Source organism: Megalobrama amblycephala, linkage group LG13, assembly GCF_018812025.1.
Source record: "Megalobrama amblycephala isolate DHTTF-2021 linkage group LG13, ASM1881202v1, whole genome shotgun sequence".
Classification (NCBI taxonomy): Eukaryota; Metazoa; Chordata; class Actinopteri; order Cypriniformes; family Xenocyprididae; genus Megalobrama; species Megalobrama amblycephala.
This window is the reverse complement of record NC_063056.1, coordinates 17,701,579-17,721,746: the sequence shown is the minus strand read 5'-3', so window position 1 is coordinate 17,721,746 and position 20,168 is coordinate 17,701,579. Positions and strand designations below refer to the sequence as shown.

At 35.4% G+C, this 20,168-nt stretch overlaps 2 protein-coding genes and 1 pseudogene across 2 annotated transcripts; 2 read left to right on the top strand and 1 right to left on the bottom strand.

Annotated features, from left to right (window-relative positions):
• Positions 1-7,419: 7,419 nt before the first annotated feature.
• zgc:162509 (uncharacterized protein LOC553299 homolog) lies at positions 7,420-9,561 on the top strand. Its single transcript, XM_048154211.1, has one exon. It carries the CDS (start codon positions 7,433-7,435, stop codon positions 9,539-9,541), a length of 2,109 nt encoding a protein of 702 aa, XP_048010168.1. The 5' UTR covers positions 7,420-7,432; the 3' UTR covers positions 9,542-9,561.
• Positions 9,562-13,180: 3,619 nt separating this feature from the next.
• LOC125244073 (transmembrane protein 100-like) lies at positions 13,181-14,061 on the top strand. Its single transcript, XM_048154013.1, has one exon. The coding sequence runs from the start codon at positions 13,302-13,304 to the stop codon at positions 13,734-13,736; it is 435 nt and encodes a 144-aa protein (XP_048009970.1). The 5' UTR covers positions 13,181-13,301; the 3' UTR covers positions 13,737-14,061.
• A 2,117-nt stretch (positions 14,062-16,178) lies between these two features.
• Positions 16,179-18,092, bottom strand: LOC125243762 (annotated as a pseudogene).
• Positions 18,093-20,168: the final 2,076 nt, after the last annotated feature.

Genomic DNA, 20,168 nt, shown 5'->3' with positions numbered 1-20,168 from the left:
GAAACACGCGTTAACCTTTGCCTAGGCCATCGGATTACATTTTTGGGCCGACGGGGGGTTTCTTACACCAATAATACTGTAATTTGTGTCGGGTGTGCAAATGACAACATGCAAAATCAAAACGGGACTCCATATCGGGAGATGAATCCAATCCGTAATACTTGGGTAAAATGTCCATGAGCATCCACTGAAAACAAACAACAGCACTTTTTGTCCACAAAAACATTAAATCCATGAAATATTGATATATTGTCCATTGTTTGCATCACATTTCTTCTGTATGATCTGCTCTCCATCGTTCTTCAAGAAATTATGCAACCTGAGCTGCGTTTATGTTGTAAAACTGTATATGATTGTATTAGACTCTCACAAACAGATGGGCAAAATTAGCTGTGTAGACCAAAACCACAATTTGTACCAGGCTGTAAACATGTTTTTTTTCTGCTGTAAAGTTGGACATTTTAACATGGGACTCAATGAGATTTTGCTCTCTTTTGGAGCCTGTCCCTAGTGGCCAGTCGATGAATTACAGTTTAAGTCACTTCCATATTGGCTTCAACAGAAACAGGTGGAGGTTGATGCTTGATTTTGACAGAGGGAGCGAGTCTACTCTGTTGTACACTTCAAGCAGCTCTATATCCCACAATTCAACTTGATTGTGACATCACAGCAGATTGCGCTTAACTGAAGTGTATGATATATTAATTATTTTGAGAATTAATCACATAATGGTCTATAATATATTAATTATGTTGAGATTCAATTGCAACACTTGTAGCTACCATATGTTCACAGTCAAATTTTATACTATTGACATTTTGTTACAGCTGTGTAATTTTATTTTTCTCCAGCAGCTCATATACCTATAGGATTTTATATATTTTCTCCAACAACTTGTAAGCATATAGAATGGTGCATAAAAACAAAATCACAACTACAAAAGGGGTTTAAATAATATATTAGCTCCATAATGATTTCCTAGTAATCAAGGGCTTAGTGCGTTTCATTTAAACCTTATGTTCGAGTTCCGCCAACATTTCAGCTAGTAGCCTTTGTCCTTGACTTCATGTTGAATGTCAACTTCGTCATTGGCCTGTCACCACCGTCAGACAAAAAATCTTATGGTGGTGACATCTGATGGTGTTGACACATTAGACATTTCTTTCACAAAACAAATGGAGTTCATATAGTAGCCATTTTGTTTTCTCTGGTGATGCTAGATTGTGCTTCAGGAGAATAAAATGGTCTAAAATTTTCAAATAATTTTATCAAAAATTGGAAGAGGGTGTTGACATATCATGGTTGTGACACAGGAAATTTTAACATTAGGATTTAAAATTCTAAAACTTACTAGAGCCTTTCTGACATCGATATTCTGCAGAGATGTGGCAAGGTGGTCACTCAGACTGACAGCTGCCCCTGATATTCCCTGATTTTATTACATTTTAATGAATGTCTGATGGTGTTGACAAAAAGTGGGGACACAAATTTAAATTCTTATGAAACATGCATGTCATTGAAAAACAACCTTGCTCTGACACGATATTATTAAGTGTTGCTTTTGATAAAACATATAAAAAACCATCATATTACATATGAACGATTGAACTTTTCTCTGTGGACACACTATTTTAGATGTAGTGAGAAGACAATAAGTGTCATAATGATAAAATTAAATTGAAGGGGATAATTGTGTTAAGTACATTATATTATTAATCCCTCATAACATTTACAATTGAAAATGTTTTCATTTTTAAACATAATAGCACTTACAATTGCTGGATGTGTTTTGTCTAATGTCTCAAGAATATCAAGCATTTATTCTCTTCTTTTTCCTACTTTTAGAAGGCACCAGCATCTGTAGGTTGCAACAAATTGAGCCAAATTAAAACACATTGGTACTATGTGTTCTCTTATACATTTTAAAACAGTTCAAAACCATTTTTGTGCCATTGTGATATCTAAGTTTTTCAAGGATTAATGTTTGACAGAAACTTTCACAAGTTGCCCAACATGAATAAGAAGTTTAAGTTTTGTTCATTTGGAATAGTTCCACTTTAATGATCAAGTTTTTCGAGACTGAATTATGCCAATTTAATATCGGTAGGCTATATAAAAATGAATCTGAAACCACAATCGCTGAAATCCCCCTAGTTTTCCCAAAGGTAAACTTCATCAATAAGTAACCCTGGCTGGGAGGTGGTTGGACAGTGAAAGCAAAAGTATACAGCAACCAATATGTTCTGTTGGAACAGATCCACGCTGCTGCGTAGGCTATTTGTCGACTATAAAGTATACGGCTTCATCCATTCCATCAGACCTTTAACGGACCTGAACTTTAAGCATCTGGCATTTCGACCAGGTAAGACAACTATGGTTATTTTGCCATTTTATAATGACCAGTTAAGTTTAAGTGCAGCTTTAAACAAAAGCGGTATTCAAAACCTTAATCAGGGGCCGTATTCACAAAACATCTTAAGGCTAAAAGTAGCTCCTAAATCGCCGATTTAGGAGAAACTCTTAAAAATAATGGGCGTGTCAGTCCTAATTTTAGGAGTCCTAAATTTTTGCTCTAAGAGTATTTCACAAAGCATTTTAGCACTAAAACTAGCTCTTAAATCTGTGAAATGTTATGAGTAGTCAAGAGGACTCCTAAGTCACTAAGACCAAATCACAATCAATCCTAATCCACCCAAAGACACTGTACACTATTGAGGGAATAGCAATAGAGCCTTGGGTGCTGAACCTTTTCTTCATAAATGCAATACATTTTGATTTATAGATTTGAATCTACGATGAGACGCCAAAAAAATCTTTACAAATAAATATTGTCTGATTACCTTGGGCAGTGGTTTTCATGAGTTCACACTTACAAATGATTGAATAGAGTAAAAAAATATATATATAATAAGCGTATTTGAAATTTAGTTCATGTGAGTACAGTGGTTCAATATTAATATTATAAAGCGACAAGAATATTTTTGGTGCACCAAAAAAAAACAAAAAACCCCGACTTATTTAGTGATGGCCGATTTCAAAACACTGCTTCAGGAAGCATCGGATCATAAATGAATCAGTGTATCGAATCAGCTGTTCGGAGCACCAAAGTCACGTGATTTCAGCGGTTTGCGGTTTGACACGCGATTCAAATCATGATTCGATACGCTGATTCATTTGTGCTCTGATGCTTCCTGAAGCAGTGTTTTGAAATCGGCCATCACTTTATAAGTCGTTATTTTGTTTTTTTTGGCACACCAAAAATATTCTCGTCGCATTATAATATTAATATTGAACCACTGTACTCACATGAACTGATTTAAATATGTTTTTAGTACCTTTATGAATCTTGAGAGAGGAAATGTCATTGCTCCCTGAAGGCCTCACTGAGCCATCAGATTTCAAATAAAATATCTTAATTTGTGTTCAGAAGATTAACAAAGATCTTACGGGTGTAGAATGACATGAGTTTTGTGAATACGGCCCCTGATTCAAATAATTATAACTTTATTTTCTATAGGCTACCTTTATAATATAACCTACATGCAGTTATCGACAACTTAACCATAAGTTCTGCACAACAACAAACAAAACTTCAAAATAACAGAAACTCTTTTTTAAAGGTCAAACATATTCTCAAAACATTTTATCTTACCACTAAGAGTTCTCCTAAATAGCAGTAAAAGTTCTTAGCTAAGAGTTTTCTCTTAAAACCTATTCACAAAGCTGCTAAGAAAAACTTTTACTAAGGAATAGACTGAAGTCTTAAGCTAAGAGAAAGGGCGGGGTTGACCTCGTTGCTATGGAGTATACACACAGTGATTGGCTGATGGGGGAGGAGTCTCTGTCAACGATTTAATCATAGAAATATTGTAGGATGAGGTATCATGTTTCTATATTAAAATAAAGGTTTTAAAATAATAAAACCTTTATTAATTATAATTGCCATATTCAATTAAAGGTTTTAAAATGTAGGCTAAGTGTCACTAATTAAACTAGTACATGTTCTGTTTGATCATTTGTAAGTGTGAACTAATTAAAACAACTTCCACAGGAAATCAGGCATTATTTATTTATTTATTTATTAAAGATTTATTTTTGGCATTTTATCATAGATTCAAATCTATATGTAAAATGTATTTCATTTATGAAGAAAAGGTTCAGCACCCAAGGCTCTATCGCTATTGCCTCAATGGTGTACAGTCTTTGGGTGGATTAGGACTGTTTGTGATTTGGTCTTAGTGACTTAGGAGTCCTCTTGACTACTCCTAACGTTTCATAGATTTAAGAGCTAGTTTTAGCACTAAAATGCTTTGTGAAATACTCTTAGAGCAAAAATTTAGGACTCCTAAAATTAGGACTGACACGCCCATTATTTATAAGAGTTTCTCCTAAATCGACAAGTTAGGAGCTACTTTTAGCCTTGAGATGTTTTGTGAATATGATCATTAATCATTAACAGATGTTTCACTTCAATGAAGATATGTTGAGTCTTAATTAGATCTCAATCCACTCTGTGTCGCTATATTTGTTCTTCATGCTAGTAAGTGCTAGTAAATCCCTACTTTTACAAAGGTATAGCCTAGGCTAAAATGTAGAGCGATTTGCCAAGACAGCACATTCTGCACACAACCTATCTGTCAGTGTTGATTGCAAAAGAAGAGGTAGGCCTAATTTGATTGGATGTCATGTAGCCTATTTATGGCATTTTGCCATTTAGAAATACATGATCTGTATGGCAAGCCGCTTTAGCTCAAAATGTTCCCAGCGTTCCTCGTCGAAATTGCATTTCTACTAAGAAATTAATTAGAGAGCGCTAGTTCAATTATTACTAGTAACAATTACAATTAGAGAGAGCTAGGCTAATTCAATAGAGGATTTGCACGTGACATCAATGACTGCGGTCACGCTCACTGAGTGGCAAAAAGACTCAGTGGCAGCATTGGTTTTCGGCGTGAATGCTGCGGAAAACACACAAAACACATCCAAAATGGGAAAGAGCTTTGCGATTGACTGTACATATAGCTTTGACACAAAATCTGAGGTATATTTTTACAGACTGCTGAAAGCTACAGAAAAAAGAAGCAAATAGGTCGTTTGCAATTCACAGAAACATCTGGACTCCAGACAAACAGGCATGCAAAACATGTTTTGCAGTTATCATTTTGTGTCAATATGTTGGATTTTGGGGTAAAATCATACCCTATATATTGTATTGTTACATAGGTGTGACTGAAGCAGCATCTTTGAATGAAAGCATGAAAAGCAGTCCGCTGCAGTGCGAAACATAACTCTTGTTCAATGTAGATGCATTTTAGGAGGTGTACTTTTTGTTCCGGTTGTATTATAGTTCTATTCATGAGAATCGTTCAAGTCACTCGCACCAATGTGCCGAAATATTTTTTCACACTTGCACGCAGTTATTTTCAGGCACAAATGCGAACGAAATGCGAGCACTGTAGAGCCCTGTCAGCTCTTCTTGCGCCTGAATACTCAAACGCACACATAGTTTTTCCAAGATGTCCATCGCGTAGAGTATCTCATGTAAATACAGTCGGTTATGGCTTACGTAAACGGGTGGGTGAAAATCGGATATGTGTCAGTACATCCATGAATTCGGTCTTAAAGGGACAGTAGCCTAATTAAATATTTGTCATTAATGTTAATCAAACAACAAAAGATGTTAAATAAATGTATACATGGTAAATAAAGCTACTGTATTTAATAAGTATCTCTATCGTATTTGTCTTATTGTTTGTAAATTTTTGCTCACCCGTCCCGTATTCCACCATGAGAAATCTGGTCACCCTAAATATAAATGTTATATTAAATAAATGTGTTTTACAATGTTGTAGGTTTATGTAGCAAATGAAAATCATTAAATTATTGAATGTGTTTTGAGACAAAGGCCTTGCTAATATTTTTCAGTTTTGTTTAAGGTATAAAGCAACAGTTTTTCAATAACGGAAGAATATGTAAAAGTATGGTATTTGGAGTAAAATAATAGCCTATATAAGTAATAATATAGTTTCTGTATTTTTAAAATGAACATATCAATAGGCCCTAGTCTATCAAAATAAACTCAAAATAGTACAAACTTTGCTAAAGTGATTGTTTAAACAACATTATTAAAAACATTATTTTGTGCAATCATAATATAGGAGTAGTACATTTTTCTTAAGCTGTGCCTTTAGCCCCGTTGAAGCCTGTAAGTTGTTTTTAAAGGTGAATTCACACTCGCTTAGAAAAGATAATACACCGGATATGCATAGCTATTTACTTATTGGTTGTAAAATACTTATTTTGTTCAGGATTGCAAGGGTTTTATTTGCATTATCCACTCACAAAATAATGCTGAGGCAATTGGGGGTGTGAGATATTTATCATCTACAATAATATCTAATTGTGTTTTAATGATAGTATATGAGCTGACATGACACTGAAAAAAACGATTTGAGAGTCCAAAAGCATTCATGATGAAGTCAGTAATACTACAATAATTCAAGTTATGACGGCAAAAATATCCCTTTGAGTTTTTATTTTTTAAATTTATAACAGCTAGGCTATTGTTAGGCCTATGTATCGCACAAGCAAGAGTGCTGTTTTATATCAGTGCATAAGCGTGATCACAAATGTGATATTGATTTTATATTTCAACAAACAAGAAGTTAATATTGAGTGAGTTAAATTTTTTGACACAATACTATCTGTTTTTGCTTTGTTTAGCCAACAAAAATAGTTCCAAACAAAGCCGGGGCAGAACTGTTATGTGTCTCACAGTAACAGTGCAATGTTTCATACTTGATATGAATCTGTTTTTAAACGAATCATTTGAGTCAATGATTCAATGATCCATTCATAAAGACAAGATAAATTTATCATCCAGGCCATTAGTGCTTGGATGATTGACACATGCGCTATATTGCAAATTATCTAGGCTAGTTTTCGACCTGCCAATGTTCTGCTGGCAAATGCTGACACCTTTTCTGGACAAAATTAATTTCCCATATTAAACTCCTGAATATGATTGCAAATATATTTGAACTCATGTAATGTGATTATGTGATTTCTCCTCAGGATTACTGAAAACTAATTTCTAATTTGTAAATATGAGGTTATTTAACATATTTCCCCGTTACCAATTGTTTAACTTCTTGCTAAAAACAACAACAATACACACACAACACCACCACACAGACACACACACACACACACACACACACACACACACACACACACACACACACACACACACACACACACACACACACACACACACAATTCTATGGCACTGTCCATTAGTTTTTTTCAAGCTAAGAAAAAGTTATATTCTTATAAAAGTTGCTTTAATGAATGCTGGCATTTGTGGAATAAAAAAGTGAGATTAGTAATTTTTTTCAATGTTGTCTTTGTTTTGAGCAGGAATAGAGAAGCCATGAATTCCGTAATTTCAAAAACAACTCAAAGTCTTACCACTGCTGAGGACATGAGGAACCAAACCAAACTTATGATGCAGCCCTATGCCAACTGGGAAGAGTATCTTACTCCAGCACCTCTATCCATAGCCATCCTGGGAGAGCTGGTTTTCATCTCGTCCTCAACAGATTTCTCCATCAATAAAAATTCCCCTAAAGACGGCTATAAATTCATCAAATACCCTGATTCCTTTCGTGCTTGCCTCATGCAAGTGTGTAACTCTGGTTGGTGGGCATTTAATGAGGCCCATACGAGCATGGATCAGATTCGCCTCCATACTGCCCAAGTTCCAGATTACATGAAGACAGCTGTGAAGATTCTGTTCCAAGGTGATGATGAAGTTGTCACAGCACATCTTCCTGATCAGCTGGAGAATATCAGAGTCATTGCAGATGAATGTCTGCGGTTGTCTGATGCAACTGAAAAGCGTTTCACTGATGTCATCAGTATCATCCAGGAGCTGCTAGAAGCTTGTGTGAATGCAAAGCACTTCTATGGGGAAGAGATGGAAGCAATCAAGAAGAAACTAGAAGAGGGCAAACTGAGGCAGCAGTCAGCTGAAGAAACCAAAAAAAGGACTGAGAAGGCATTAGGTGCTATGGAGAGGGAACTGGGTGAGGCTCATGAAAGCTACAAGAAAGCTCTGGATTCTCTCCCTAGCGGATGGAACATGGTTGGCATGGATATAGTTAGTGGGATAACACAGAGCATAACAGGCCTGGTTAATGGAGTTACATCTCTTATTACTCACCCAGTGAGAAATGCATGTTCTGCAGCAACAAAAATCGCTGATACTGTGAACAACATTAGAGATCAGGAAAGTGCAAGAGATATGGTTGCTGAAATAAACGCATATAGTAAGTCCTCTGAAATTTTAAATTGGGTGCAGAAAATCCAGCAGCTAATGAACGTTGATAGTGAGGATGATGACATGGACAAAACAAACAAAAAACAAAAAATGGATTGGACAAAACTGTATGATCAGAAGAACAAAACTACAAACACGGATTTTGTAGAGAAACAGTTCAAAAGAATCATTGATGATTTAAAGAAAATCCCTGACTCCCCAGTAAAGAAACAAGCTAAAATGTTATGCAAAGATGGCATGGAAATATGCAAACAACTGGCAAAATATGCACCAGATGGCAAATGTGACAAAGAGAAAAGTGAGAAGATAATAGATGAGGTCTTGGAATTGGTCAAGTCGGCCCATGTTTTTGATTGCAAAAGTAAAGACGTCACAAATTCTCCAGCCATTTCTCCAACACCACCAATGATGCAAAAAGAAGCAAACAAGTCAGAGAACAAGAGTGCTTCACAGAAGGCCACAGATAATGCACGATTCACCATAGAGCAGACCCGAGCTCAGATGAACAAGACTAGAGAGACCTATGAGAAGTGTGTGGAGAACCTAGAGAAGAACCAGAAGGAACTAACTGATATCCTGGTCACTATGAGAAACTGTGAACTGAAAGAGATTGACTTCAAAACTACCATAGAGATGCTGGTCAAAGGAATGGATGCCATGGGGAGAGTGAAAGAGCAGTGGGAGAAGATGGTTCGCTTCTTTCAGATGGTTTCTAACATTATAAAAACCAGCCTGAGCAAAACTCTCACAAACTTTGTCTCAACATCAGAGAAAACACAAGCCCTCTCCTACAATGCAAAGCTCTTCTCAAAAGATCTGCTGTACACTCAAGCCTTCCAAGCCTGTAACATTGCTGGTCTGGTCCATATGATCTCTGGAACATACACAGATGTTTCCAACAAGTACCTGATGGACCGTGTCAGTTCACTGGGCAAACTGATGGCCATGGATAAGAGTAAGCCAGAATTCGAGCATGAGCGACAACAGCTCCAGAACTCATGTGATGAGGCACAAAAAGGCATCTTAAGGCTTGTCCTGAAGAATAAAGAGGAGTTTGACAGGAAGAGCACTGCAAGACTTGAAAGGATCGATCGAGAGCTACTTGCCATTCTGCCCGCTGCTCCTCCAGAGCAAATCAAGAGTATTCAAGAGGCTGTTCAAGCTGGATTTAGCGAGGAAGAAGAAGCATCATACTACTGAGAGAATCTACCAAATATGTATTTTAATGCTTGCTAAAAGATCATATAGTTAAGATTTAAGCTTTTCTGCCCAGTAACATGTAATAGTCATGACAGCTCAACATTTTTTACCTTCATAAATAGTTTTCTAAGTCCTTATGATGGTTAATTGACTTGTAGTGGTGTGTTTGAGGCGTGCACTAACCCCCTCTGGCACGTCTACGCCAGAAAACAGCACTTGCAAGTTGAGCATCGCCGACCCAACACAATCTCGCCTCATGTTCACGTTCACGCGAGAGTGACAAAATGCTTTATGCTAATCCAAAAACAATGTATATATTATGACTTTATAAGACAATTTCGAAAATTACCCACCTCCATCGAGATTTCTTGTACTGTATTTGCAAAACTACTGCGCTGGTGAGCGTTGTAGTCGTTGTAGTCCAGAGCTGCGCTTGGAGTATTTACGACGGTGTGATTCACTGAAGGAACCTGTAGGGGGAGCTTCGCAAATCTTACTGAGTTCCGGTTTAACAGAAGACAACTGATACTGGATACTGAAATGTTAAACACTCTGTCAAAATCAGACTTGTCTTAAAAAACGCATCTTAATACCAGGTGGAAACAAAGACCACATGATTGTATGATATTTAATGGAAAGTGGAAGTGACTGGAAATATTTGCTTTTAATAAATTGTTGTTGTTGTTGTGGAAAATATGTTGAATGCTTTTGTTTTCTTTCTAATTATGTAGTGATTTTTTTAGTTGTATGATAAATTTGTCCTTAACCCTTAAATGCATACCTCGGGTCTTTAGTGACCCGGGATGTCATTCACTACCCTCCTCCTCGGTCGATTTTTTAAAGTTAGACTTCAACCTTCTTGGTATTCCTCAATCAATTCATTATAAAGAATATAACAAGAAAAAAATCATAAAACTATAAAAGGATGCCTATTTATGAATTATTTTTTTGTAAAAATTGTATAGGGTCGCTAACGACCTGAGGTGTGTATCAGTGTACGTATATTTTTTCTGCACAACAATAATTGAATTTTAGATGACTGAATAAATGTAATTCACCTTTATTCCACAAGGTGGCAATGTCTGATACACAATGCTGAAGTGATGATTAATTCAGACAGAAAAGGAAAGAATAAGCAAAACATGCAATGGCAAATATGACTGTAACTGTCACTGGATGGATCTGGTGAAGCTGTTAGCGATCAAAATATTGATTTTGAAGATGTTGAAAATTATATAGTTTTGAGAATATGTTTGAGATCGCGAATGGGCTCATATTCGCGACCTCAAACATAAAACTAGCCCATTATTTGCTGAATTTACTGGGAAATGAGCTCTGATGAGGACAGTGGTGATGGCATAAAACATCTGCTCAAACTGAGCCCTTTCAAGCTCCAAAAGGTAACAAAATATAATTTATTTTATTCTTCTGTAATTGTTACTCTAATATCAGAGCAGTTTTATATTATCACGACAGGTAGAGATCCTTCTGTGTTAGATATAAATCCGGGTCGATAAAGACCCGAATATGTAAGAATGATTGGTGAAACAGTCATGCATTTAAGGGTTAAATGAAGATTACTGTTAATTACATATTAATGAATTGCTGTTACGAAACGCCTCTGTAGTAAAAATAAAAATGACTGCTACTTTACTGTTGCTCTGTTGTACACTGTATCTCTCTAATGCTTTCCCTTTTCTAAGCCAACTTTTTGATCTTTGTAGTAAAACACTTAGAATGTTACTTTTTTGAATCTCACTGATCAGTTGCAACAAATGAGTACACTAATATACAGTAATATTAGTGTACGGCCTATTAAAATTCACACTAATATAAGCAAAAACAACAACAAAAAATATTAATACTTGGAAATACATATTTTAAGCTGACCCTATATAGCAGCATAGCAGAAATTACAACAATGGAATTAAAGCTGCAAGCAGCGATGAAAGGGCCCTCGCACCCGGGCTCACCGCCACCCGTTGGCCTTAGGAAAACAGTGAACAGTGGGCAACATATGCATGTAAGCGAGTAAATACAGAAGAATTATGGCAAAATCATTTAAAAGTGCCACACTTCCTGCTGCCAGCAGGTGGCGCTTTGACCATAACCGAATATTGCCATGTTGATGTCTTCAGGCCAGGACTATTATCAAACATGTGAAGTTTGGAGCAGATAGGACATTGTATGCCTGAGTTACAACAGCTTCCTTTTTCGTGGCATTAATCGCATACATTGGCACTTAGCCAAATGTTGCATGATTTAATGTGTTTCTAGCACATTTGGTACTTCTTGGCATATTGAAATTAGTTCCTGGGATTGAATTACAATGTGAAGCATGCCATTTCCTGTTGTCTGCAGGTGGCGCTACGACTAACTGAATATTGTCATATAGATGTCTTCAGGCCAGGACTATTATCACACATGTGAAGTTTGGGGCAGATCAGACACTGTATGCCTGAGTTACAACAGCTTCCTCTTTCATGGCGAAACATCAGACTTTGTCAGGCCGCCACGGACACGCCCGTCAGCAAAAACTCTAGATCTTTGCAATTTAACATCACTAAGGCCTTAAAGCTGCAGTCCGCGATTTTTGGCCCTCTAGCGGTTAATAAACAGAACTACACGTGTCTTGCGGAAGAACATTGTAGCCGGAGCTACTTCTTTCTGTGTATGTCTATGGTGAGTCACGCAGTTACTGTGATACTCTGCGGCGGGTCCTACCAGTCCAGTCTGAAATAGTCCAAATATAAACACTTATTATAAGTGTACTGTAGTACAGATAATGTTCTTAAGTGATAAAAAGTTAATAAATTTGGGCTCGGTAAGATTTTTTAGATGTTTTTTAAAAAAATAAATTTCTTCTGCTCACCAAGGCTGCATTTATTTGATCAAAATACAGTAAAAACTGTAATAATGTGTAATATTATTAAAATTTAAAATAACTATTTTCTATTTGAAAATCTTTTAAAATGTAATTTATTTCTGTGATGGTAAAGCTGAATTTTCAGCATCATTACTCTAGTCTTCAGTGTCACATGATCCTTCAGAAATCATTCTAATATGTCGATTTGCAGCTCAAGTAACATTTCAATGATGAAAACACATGTGCTGTTTCATATTTTTGTAGAAACTGTGATACATGTTTTTTTCAGGATTCTTTGATGAATAGAAAGCTCAAAAGAACAGCATTTATTTGAAACAGAAATGTTTTGTAGCATTATAAATGTCTTTATTGTCACTTTTGATTAAATTAATGCACCTTTGCTGAATAAAAAATATTAATTTCTTTAAAAAAAAACTTACTGAACCCAAACCTATGAATGTGTACTTTAGATGACACTTAATGATCACATTTTTAAACTTTCCAAGATACTGGTAGTTAATATTAATTCTGACCATTAACAAAACAACATCATAAGTTTTATTCTTACAATGAGAGCTAAACAACAATCAATATTTCTAAAATTGATGTGGTCTACATTTTCATGGATATTGATTCACTTAATAATTTGTTATCATAACAATGGCATTTTCTATGCATAGGTTATTATGCTGATGTTTATTGTGCTTTTGTATAATTTATAGAAATGACTGACACAAACCTATAAGGAAAGATGAGAAGGACAACCACAGAAGAAGCACAGGCTGGGTTGACAACTGCTTGCTAAAATATTTATTGTGTCGAAAACATCAATATTTAAGGAGTTTATAAAATCATACATCAACAGAAGAAGCAGACAACTTCAGAAAGACATTAATGATGGCAACATCCGAGGACCTTTCATCCCAGTCTAACTCGACCCAAACCATGAAATATGATCCAAAGTCTCAAACTGTAACGTTACCAAATGGGTTGGTTTCTGTGGCAGGTGTCACGGTGGTGACGGGGGGAGCGGAGCTGTCCTGTGGATCCTGTATGTTGGCCTTTGGTGTTTGGGGCACTCTGGTTGGTTTGAGTGTTGTGGCATTGGGTTTATGGGACCATTTGGAGTACAAGAACAGTGGTCTGTCACACCTTCTGGCTCTTGGATTGGTACTGCTGCTTACCAGTTCGAGTCTGGTAGCCGTGATCTTTGGCCTCCGTTTCTTAATGAAAAAGAGAAGGATGATGGCCAGAAGAGAGAGGGCAGAAGCTAATTTAGTGTTGGTTAATGATTATGCAGAAGTTGTTTTAAAAAGAGTCACGGTGTAAAAGAGCAGGGAAGGGAAATATATTTTACAGTTTTGTTCTCTTTGAATATGTCAGACTCCCCGCTGCTTCATCCTTCTTTTTCTCCATCACCGTTTGCTTAATCATGAAGGAATGCCACAGGAAATTCATTGGGTTCAGTGCTACAGGAAACACTTTGCTGTTTCCTGTGATTTCAGAATGCACAAGAGACATTTACTTCTGTATCCATGTGTATTTAATAAAAACAGTTTATTTATACTCTTCAAAGGGCTAAACTGTTAGAATTATATTTTGAATTTAAGTTTTAATGAATATTATTACACAGCTTTTTAACTTTTAAATCTAAGCCCATAAATAAATTTTTGTACTTAATTAATATATTATATTCAAACTACATTTTCTTCATTAACATATAATGCAATTAAAATTAAAGAGGTCCAATTACATCACATCTGCATAGTTTAGCGTATATAGATATAGTATAGGGTATGTGTGACCGTGGACCACAAAACCAGTCATAAGTCACACGGGTATATTTGTAGCAATAGCCAACAATACATTGTATGGGTCAAAATTATTGATTTTCCTTTTATGCCAAAAATCATTAGGATATTAAAGGGATAGTTCACCCAAAAATGAAAATTTTATGTTTATCTGCTTACCCCCAGTACATCCAAGATGTAGATGACTTTTTTTCTTCAGTCGAACGCAAATTATGATTTTTAACTGCAACCGCTGCCGTCTGTCAGTCAAATAATAGCAGTGGATCATGTTCCATGAAGATATTTTGTATATTTCCTACTGTAAATATATCAAAAACTTATTTTAGTGAGTGGATATGCATTGCTAAGGACTTCATTTGAACAAAATTAAAGGCGATTTTGTCAATATTTTGATTTTTGAACCATTAGATTCCAGATTTTCAAGCTGTATCTCAGCCAAATATACAATAAGGTCCTACCAATAAGCTTATTTATTCATATAAATCTCAATTTAAAAAAATTGTCCCTTATGACTGGTTTTGTGGTCCACGTGTAACAGGGTTAAAAATGTTACTGTAAATGTAATGACTTTCACCAAAATGACTGTTTTGTTCATTTATTAATTATTTGGAGACCCCTTGTGGCGACATTAAGTAATTAGTGGGTCATTTGTCTTGCTTGTGAAACCACGCCCCCACCTCCATCAGAGAAGTTTATCCGATGCAGAGAGGTGATGCATATGAGTGTAAATGCCCACTGTCGCCAGAGGATATATGTTTCTCCTTGTTGTGTTACAGTAATAACGCATGAAACGCAGTTCTCTGTGTCCGCCTGTGATTTATGTGCTGTCAGATGAGAAGCGTTACACACGGTCACATATAACATTGTTAACAGCTTGTGTGATTGAGAAAACTCACTGCCTTTCTAAATATACATATGCGTGCTGCATTGTTTTGTACAAACATACTGAGTCATTTATCAATGTGTTTCTGAAAGCTAAAGCACCCAAGGTGGGTTTTATAAATGATGATCCACACAAAAAGAGGCATTACAAATATTTTTTAAAGCCTGATGTTAAGTGTTATTTTATTCAGCATTGTTATTCTTACTACTAGTGATTTTTCTTTATACCATGTATAGTACAATGATGTGCTATTTTAAATTAATTGTACATTAAATTAATGAATTGTAACAATGGAATGGTTGAGGACTTTAAAGAAACAATTTATTGTTCTAAAGTATCATTAGGGAGGCAAATTTACGGTAACTGTCTAATTGTAACTGCATCTTAAAACATCTTTGAAATTTTACAAATGAATTGTTCAGTGTAAAAACGGTAATGTTTGTCTCCATCTGCTGGTCACTTTTATTATTCTTCTCAGTGATTTACTTGCTAAAATGTTATACTGCCTGTCATGAAAATTTAATATTTACTTGAAATAATCAAGTTATTCAGTCATTATTCTTTTTTTTATCATGATGATGCTGATGTTTATTATTTACAATAGTGGTAATAAATTATTATTGGTAAATGTTTTATTATAATATTGGTATTATCAATAATTGTTTGTAGTTCTAATGAGAATACAAACAAGGGCATATGTTACACAAGTATGTTATACAACGTAAAAAGAACAACATGAAAAACATTAATCAAAGAAATATAATATGCTAAAATTTTAACTGAAATTCATACTAACCTTGAAAGATTAAAATATATTAAAAAAGACTAAAAGATAGATGCAGACAAAGCTCAACTTAGTTACAGCAACATTAGCATGCTTAAAAACCATCATAACTCTATTGTCAAATAGAGTTAACTAGCATCTCCTAGTGGACACTTGCCAATCTACAAATGTATATACGAAACATTACATTTTAAATAAACGTTTTAATACTTTATTATATTTTGCCAGCTATATTCATGAATTTATATCTACTAGAGATATGTGTTATAAAAACTTTTGATTTTGTGGCCTTTGTTTATAAAAAAATTTACATGCATAAAATATAACAAAATGTTTATCGATATAAATAAACAGGTGATGTTGTTTCTAGATAAATGTTCTGATTATTCATTAACATTTAAGATACAACAAGTCTTACTATGATACTGTTTGTTGTTATGCCATGCTTTTATTGAGAAATATTACATTTTGCAAAGTTATGCCTCATTTTCATTATTTGTTTCTTGCCTCACTTGCATACATACAATTGGTGGTTTCTAGGCATTCTACTATAGATGATCAGTAATAGCTGTCATGTTCAGAATTTTGGGCTGAGTTGCATAAAGCCAGTAGTTCTCCAACATTCTTCCTCAAAGCTTTTATAAAGGCTGGTACACCCTGATTACAAAGGAGCCGATTCTCTGCAACATTTACTACTGCCTTCATCACAGCTTTCATGACATTTACCACAGGCCCCCAAAGGATGAAACATTGAGTTTGCTTCTCCAGTACAGTGACTTTTCCACTAAGATCACTCAGAAGCCTCACAGCTTTCCTGACTATTTCCTGAAAATCAGCTGTGACCACTTGATGCTGCTTCACCTCTTCAATCCCCTTCTGAAATTTATTCAGCACCTTCTCAGTCTCTTTAATCTCATTCTGTATGGTTGAGATCCTGGACTGGTAATTAGACACCTTTATGCTGTTTTCTTTCACTTGGGACTCATTTTTTTTTAGCTCATCTTCAGCAACCCTGATAGCCTTGGAGGCAACAGCAATTACACTTCCTCCGGCAATCATCATTACTGAACCTGAAGAAAAGCAAGAAATCATATCAGCCACAAATACTGGTTAGTTGTACTCATTAACATAATTCAGTAGTAGTGAATCAGAGAGGATTTCTCACCAGCAATAAATCCCAGAAGTGGTATTGGAGTCAGTACTGCCCCTGCAATTGCTACACCTTTACCTGTGTTCTTCCTATCTGTCTCTCTTTTTATTTAATCTTTTCTTAATGCTACAATTTTTTCAGCCTGCTCCAAAGCTGCTTCAGAATGCTTTAATGATTCTTCAGCAGATTCCATCTCGATGTGTAATTTATCCATGGCCATGCGTTTTTCCTTGTTCTGTTGCTCAAACTTTTCTTTTTCTTTAGTAAGTTGCTCCATGCATTCATCCAAACATTTCAGTTTTTCTTCACACATTTTCTCTGATTTTTTCAGGCACTGCTCAGCATGCTCAATATGTTGCCTGATTTGTTTGTAATTGGAGCACATGCCAATGTTGGGATCTGAATCCAAGAGGGACTTGCAGATGTTACAGATAGAGACAATTCCCTCATTTAGAAGCGCAGAAACTGTCTCCAGTGCCTGCAAATCCATGACACTGCAAGAGTGAAGATATGGAAAGAGAAAAGTATTTGAATGGCATTTACAATGGGAATATTTGTAATTTTTAGTTCATCATATCTGTCAGGATGTGCTGTATTAAGCGCATGATGCAGGAGAATAAGATACAAATAGTCAGGGAAACTCAGGGAAACAGATATTAAAACTTATTAACAGACAACACAGAACAGTGAGCAAAAAACAAAAAAGACAAAACAGGAAGTACTGTATACACACAGGTTAACACAGGGAACTAAACAGGAACAGCTGAACCAAATAATAACTAACATGTAGCAATAGAAACTAACAAGAACTCATGCAGACACGACAGGAACCAATCTAAACAGAACATGACCGTGAGTGAAAATATCAATAAAGGATCATCATTCACTTTTAATAACAGCAACACTTTGTGAAGAGATTAGATGGCATTCATAATATTAGCCTAACTGATTTAGACTAACTGAAATGTATGTTTCTGCATTCCAGTTTTCTGAAACTGTGAGCTAATGATGCTGGATATTTAGGTATATTGGCAACTCCTATTGCCCACCCGAATATTCCTTCTGACTCTCCAGTCTTCATTAGGCTATATATATTTTTAATAACAAAATATCCAGAATAGCCTACCCGAATAAGACATTAAGTCTACTCGTATCTATAAACAGTTTGTTGCTCTCTAGTACTTTAGTAAACATTTTTTTTCTACATTGTAAAATGAAAAAACTTTAAACGTTAGTTCACATCAAACATAACAAACATACAATATGTGATATGACATGCATATCTGCATTATACAATTGGCTGGAGTAGGACAAAATTTGAAAACGTACCTGAAAGTGATACACTGGATTTATCTTGTAGTTTCTTTCTTTTCAAAGGAATGCTTCGTAATTCTTCAGGATGGAGTGTTTGTGGGATGGAGTCTTATATGCTTTTATAACCAACATTTGCATCACGAGATCTAAATGGGATATTGGCAAGCCGAGCCTTATCTCGCCCACTGAGCTTAGCTGACTCACTGAAATAACAGTGAGGGGAATTTTCAGAACGCTATTAAGTAGATTTTAGCTAATTGTATGTTGGTAAGGGAATTTCACATTCTAAAAGTTGTAGTAGACTCCCAGTGGATGGGATTTGGCCAAAAACTTCCATTAGGCCTATACAAAAACAGTAGCCTATTAATTTGGCTATTTCAGAAAAAAATTATAGATATGGATGCCAGTGTTGAAATTAATTGTATATTTTCAACTGAATATTTCATTGAAAACAAAAGGCTATTAATAATGCCCTGATATTATGTAACAATGCCTAATTCAAAATAGGCTATTCTATTATTAATTTACAATTAATATTAAACTTTGTTATTAAATTAATATAAATAGGCCTAAATGCAAGCTTGAATATATAGGCCTACGCTTTTAAACAGTTGAATCTGTTCTGTTCTATTAGTATTCTATTAAGCTCTTTGTGAAACCATATAGGCCTAAATTATAAGGCCTATTTGTTTGATTCACTTGCATTGATAGTTAGATGTTTTTTCAGCTGCCTTTTCAAACTTTTGATGTAATAGCATTTCATGTATGATATTTGTCATAATGATCTCTTAATCTTCAACAGAGAAGTGAATTGTGCCGGAACTCTCACGAGAAGTGAATCAAACTGACAACAGGTGTGTTCATACAATACAGATAAGATGTTTCAGAGACCTTTACACACAATACTTTATTAAACTGCTTAATACAGCGTCTGTACAAGAATAAAGTTCAGCATAAGCCTATAGGCCTACTAATTTAAATGTTGTTGTGGGGTCTACATTTTTATCATTTTTTTTTTTTTTGATAAACATGACACAATATAACATTGTGACTACATGAAAAGAGTTTTTACTGATTTGTGGAACTGATTAGTGGAACTGAATGTGTCAGAAGAAAAACACGTGATCATTGTCATGCTGTGAATCTGGCCAATCGCGAACAGCTGTGTTGTCATCAGAGCTTGTGCGGCCGTTGGAGAAGCTGCACCAGATCACTCAGCCGACTGCCCTCGAATAACTCTTGCGGTTCTTTGATGCCATAAGTCACAGTTTATACTGAGCGTTGTGAGCCCGTTGAACCTGATCTAAACCAGGGGCCTATACCATGAAGCCGGTTTAGTTAGCAAGCCAGGTATGTTTCAGTTTAGTTTGCACAAACTCTGGGTTTTAGGCACCATAAATGTGGTTTGGCTTTTAGTAGTTCATCGCCATAGTAACTTAAGCTCCATGGATAACTGCTCCAGGGCAGGTTATGTTTCAGGTAAGAGATCTCAAACCGAAATTAGACCAATCAGCTGTGAGCAAAGTGACACATGTGTGATGCAATAAAGTCACTCCCCTTTTTTTTACTCCAAATTAAAGGTCGTTACATAGCAAATGATTTTTAAAGACAATATTGTCTGGCTTTTAGCAATGCTTCTTTATAATAATAATTTTGTCTTTAGATATTTATGTAATTAATATACTCTTAATCCATTTCACATTTACAATTTTAGTTTATCAATTATTATTAAGCACTTTGTTTAAATTAATATATTTAAATGTTTATATATATATACAGCTATGGAAAAAATTAAGAGACCACTCCAAGTTCAGAAATC

What these genes read in the sequence shown, in the direction of transcription:
- LOC125244073 (XM_048154013.1), top strand. Translation starts at nt 13,302, where the DNA reads ATGATGGCAACATCCGAGGACCTTTCATCCCAGTCTAACTCGACCCAA.
- zgc:162509 (XM_048154211.1), top strand. Translation starts at nt 7,433, where the DNA reads ATGAATTCCGTAATTTCAAAAACAACTCAAAGTCTTACCACTGCTGAG.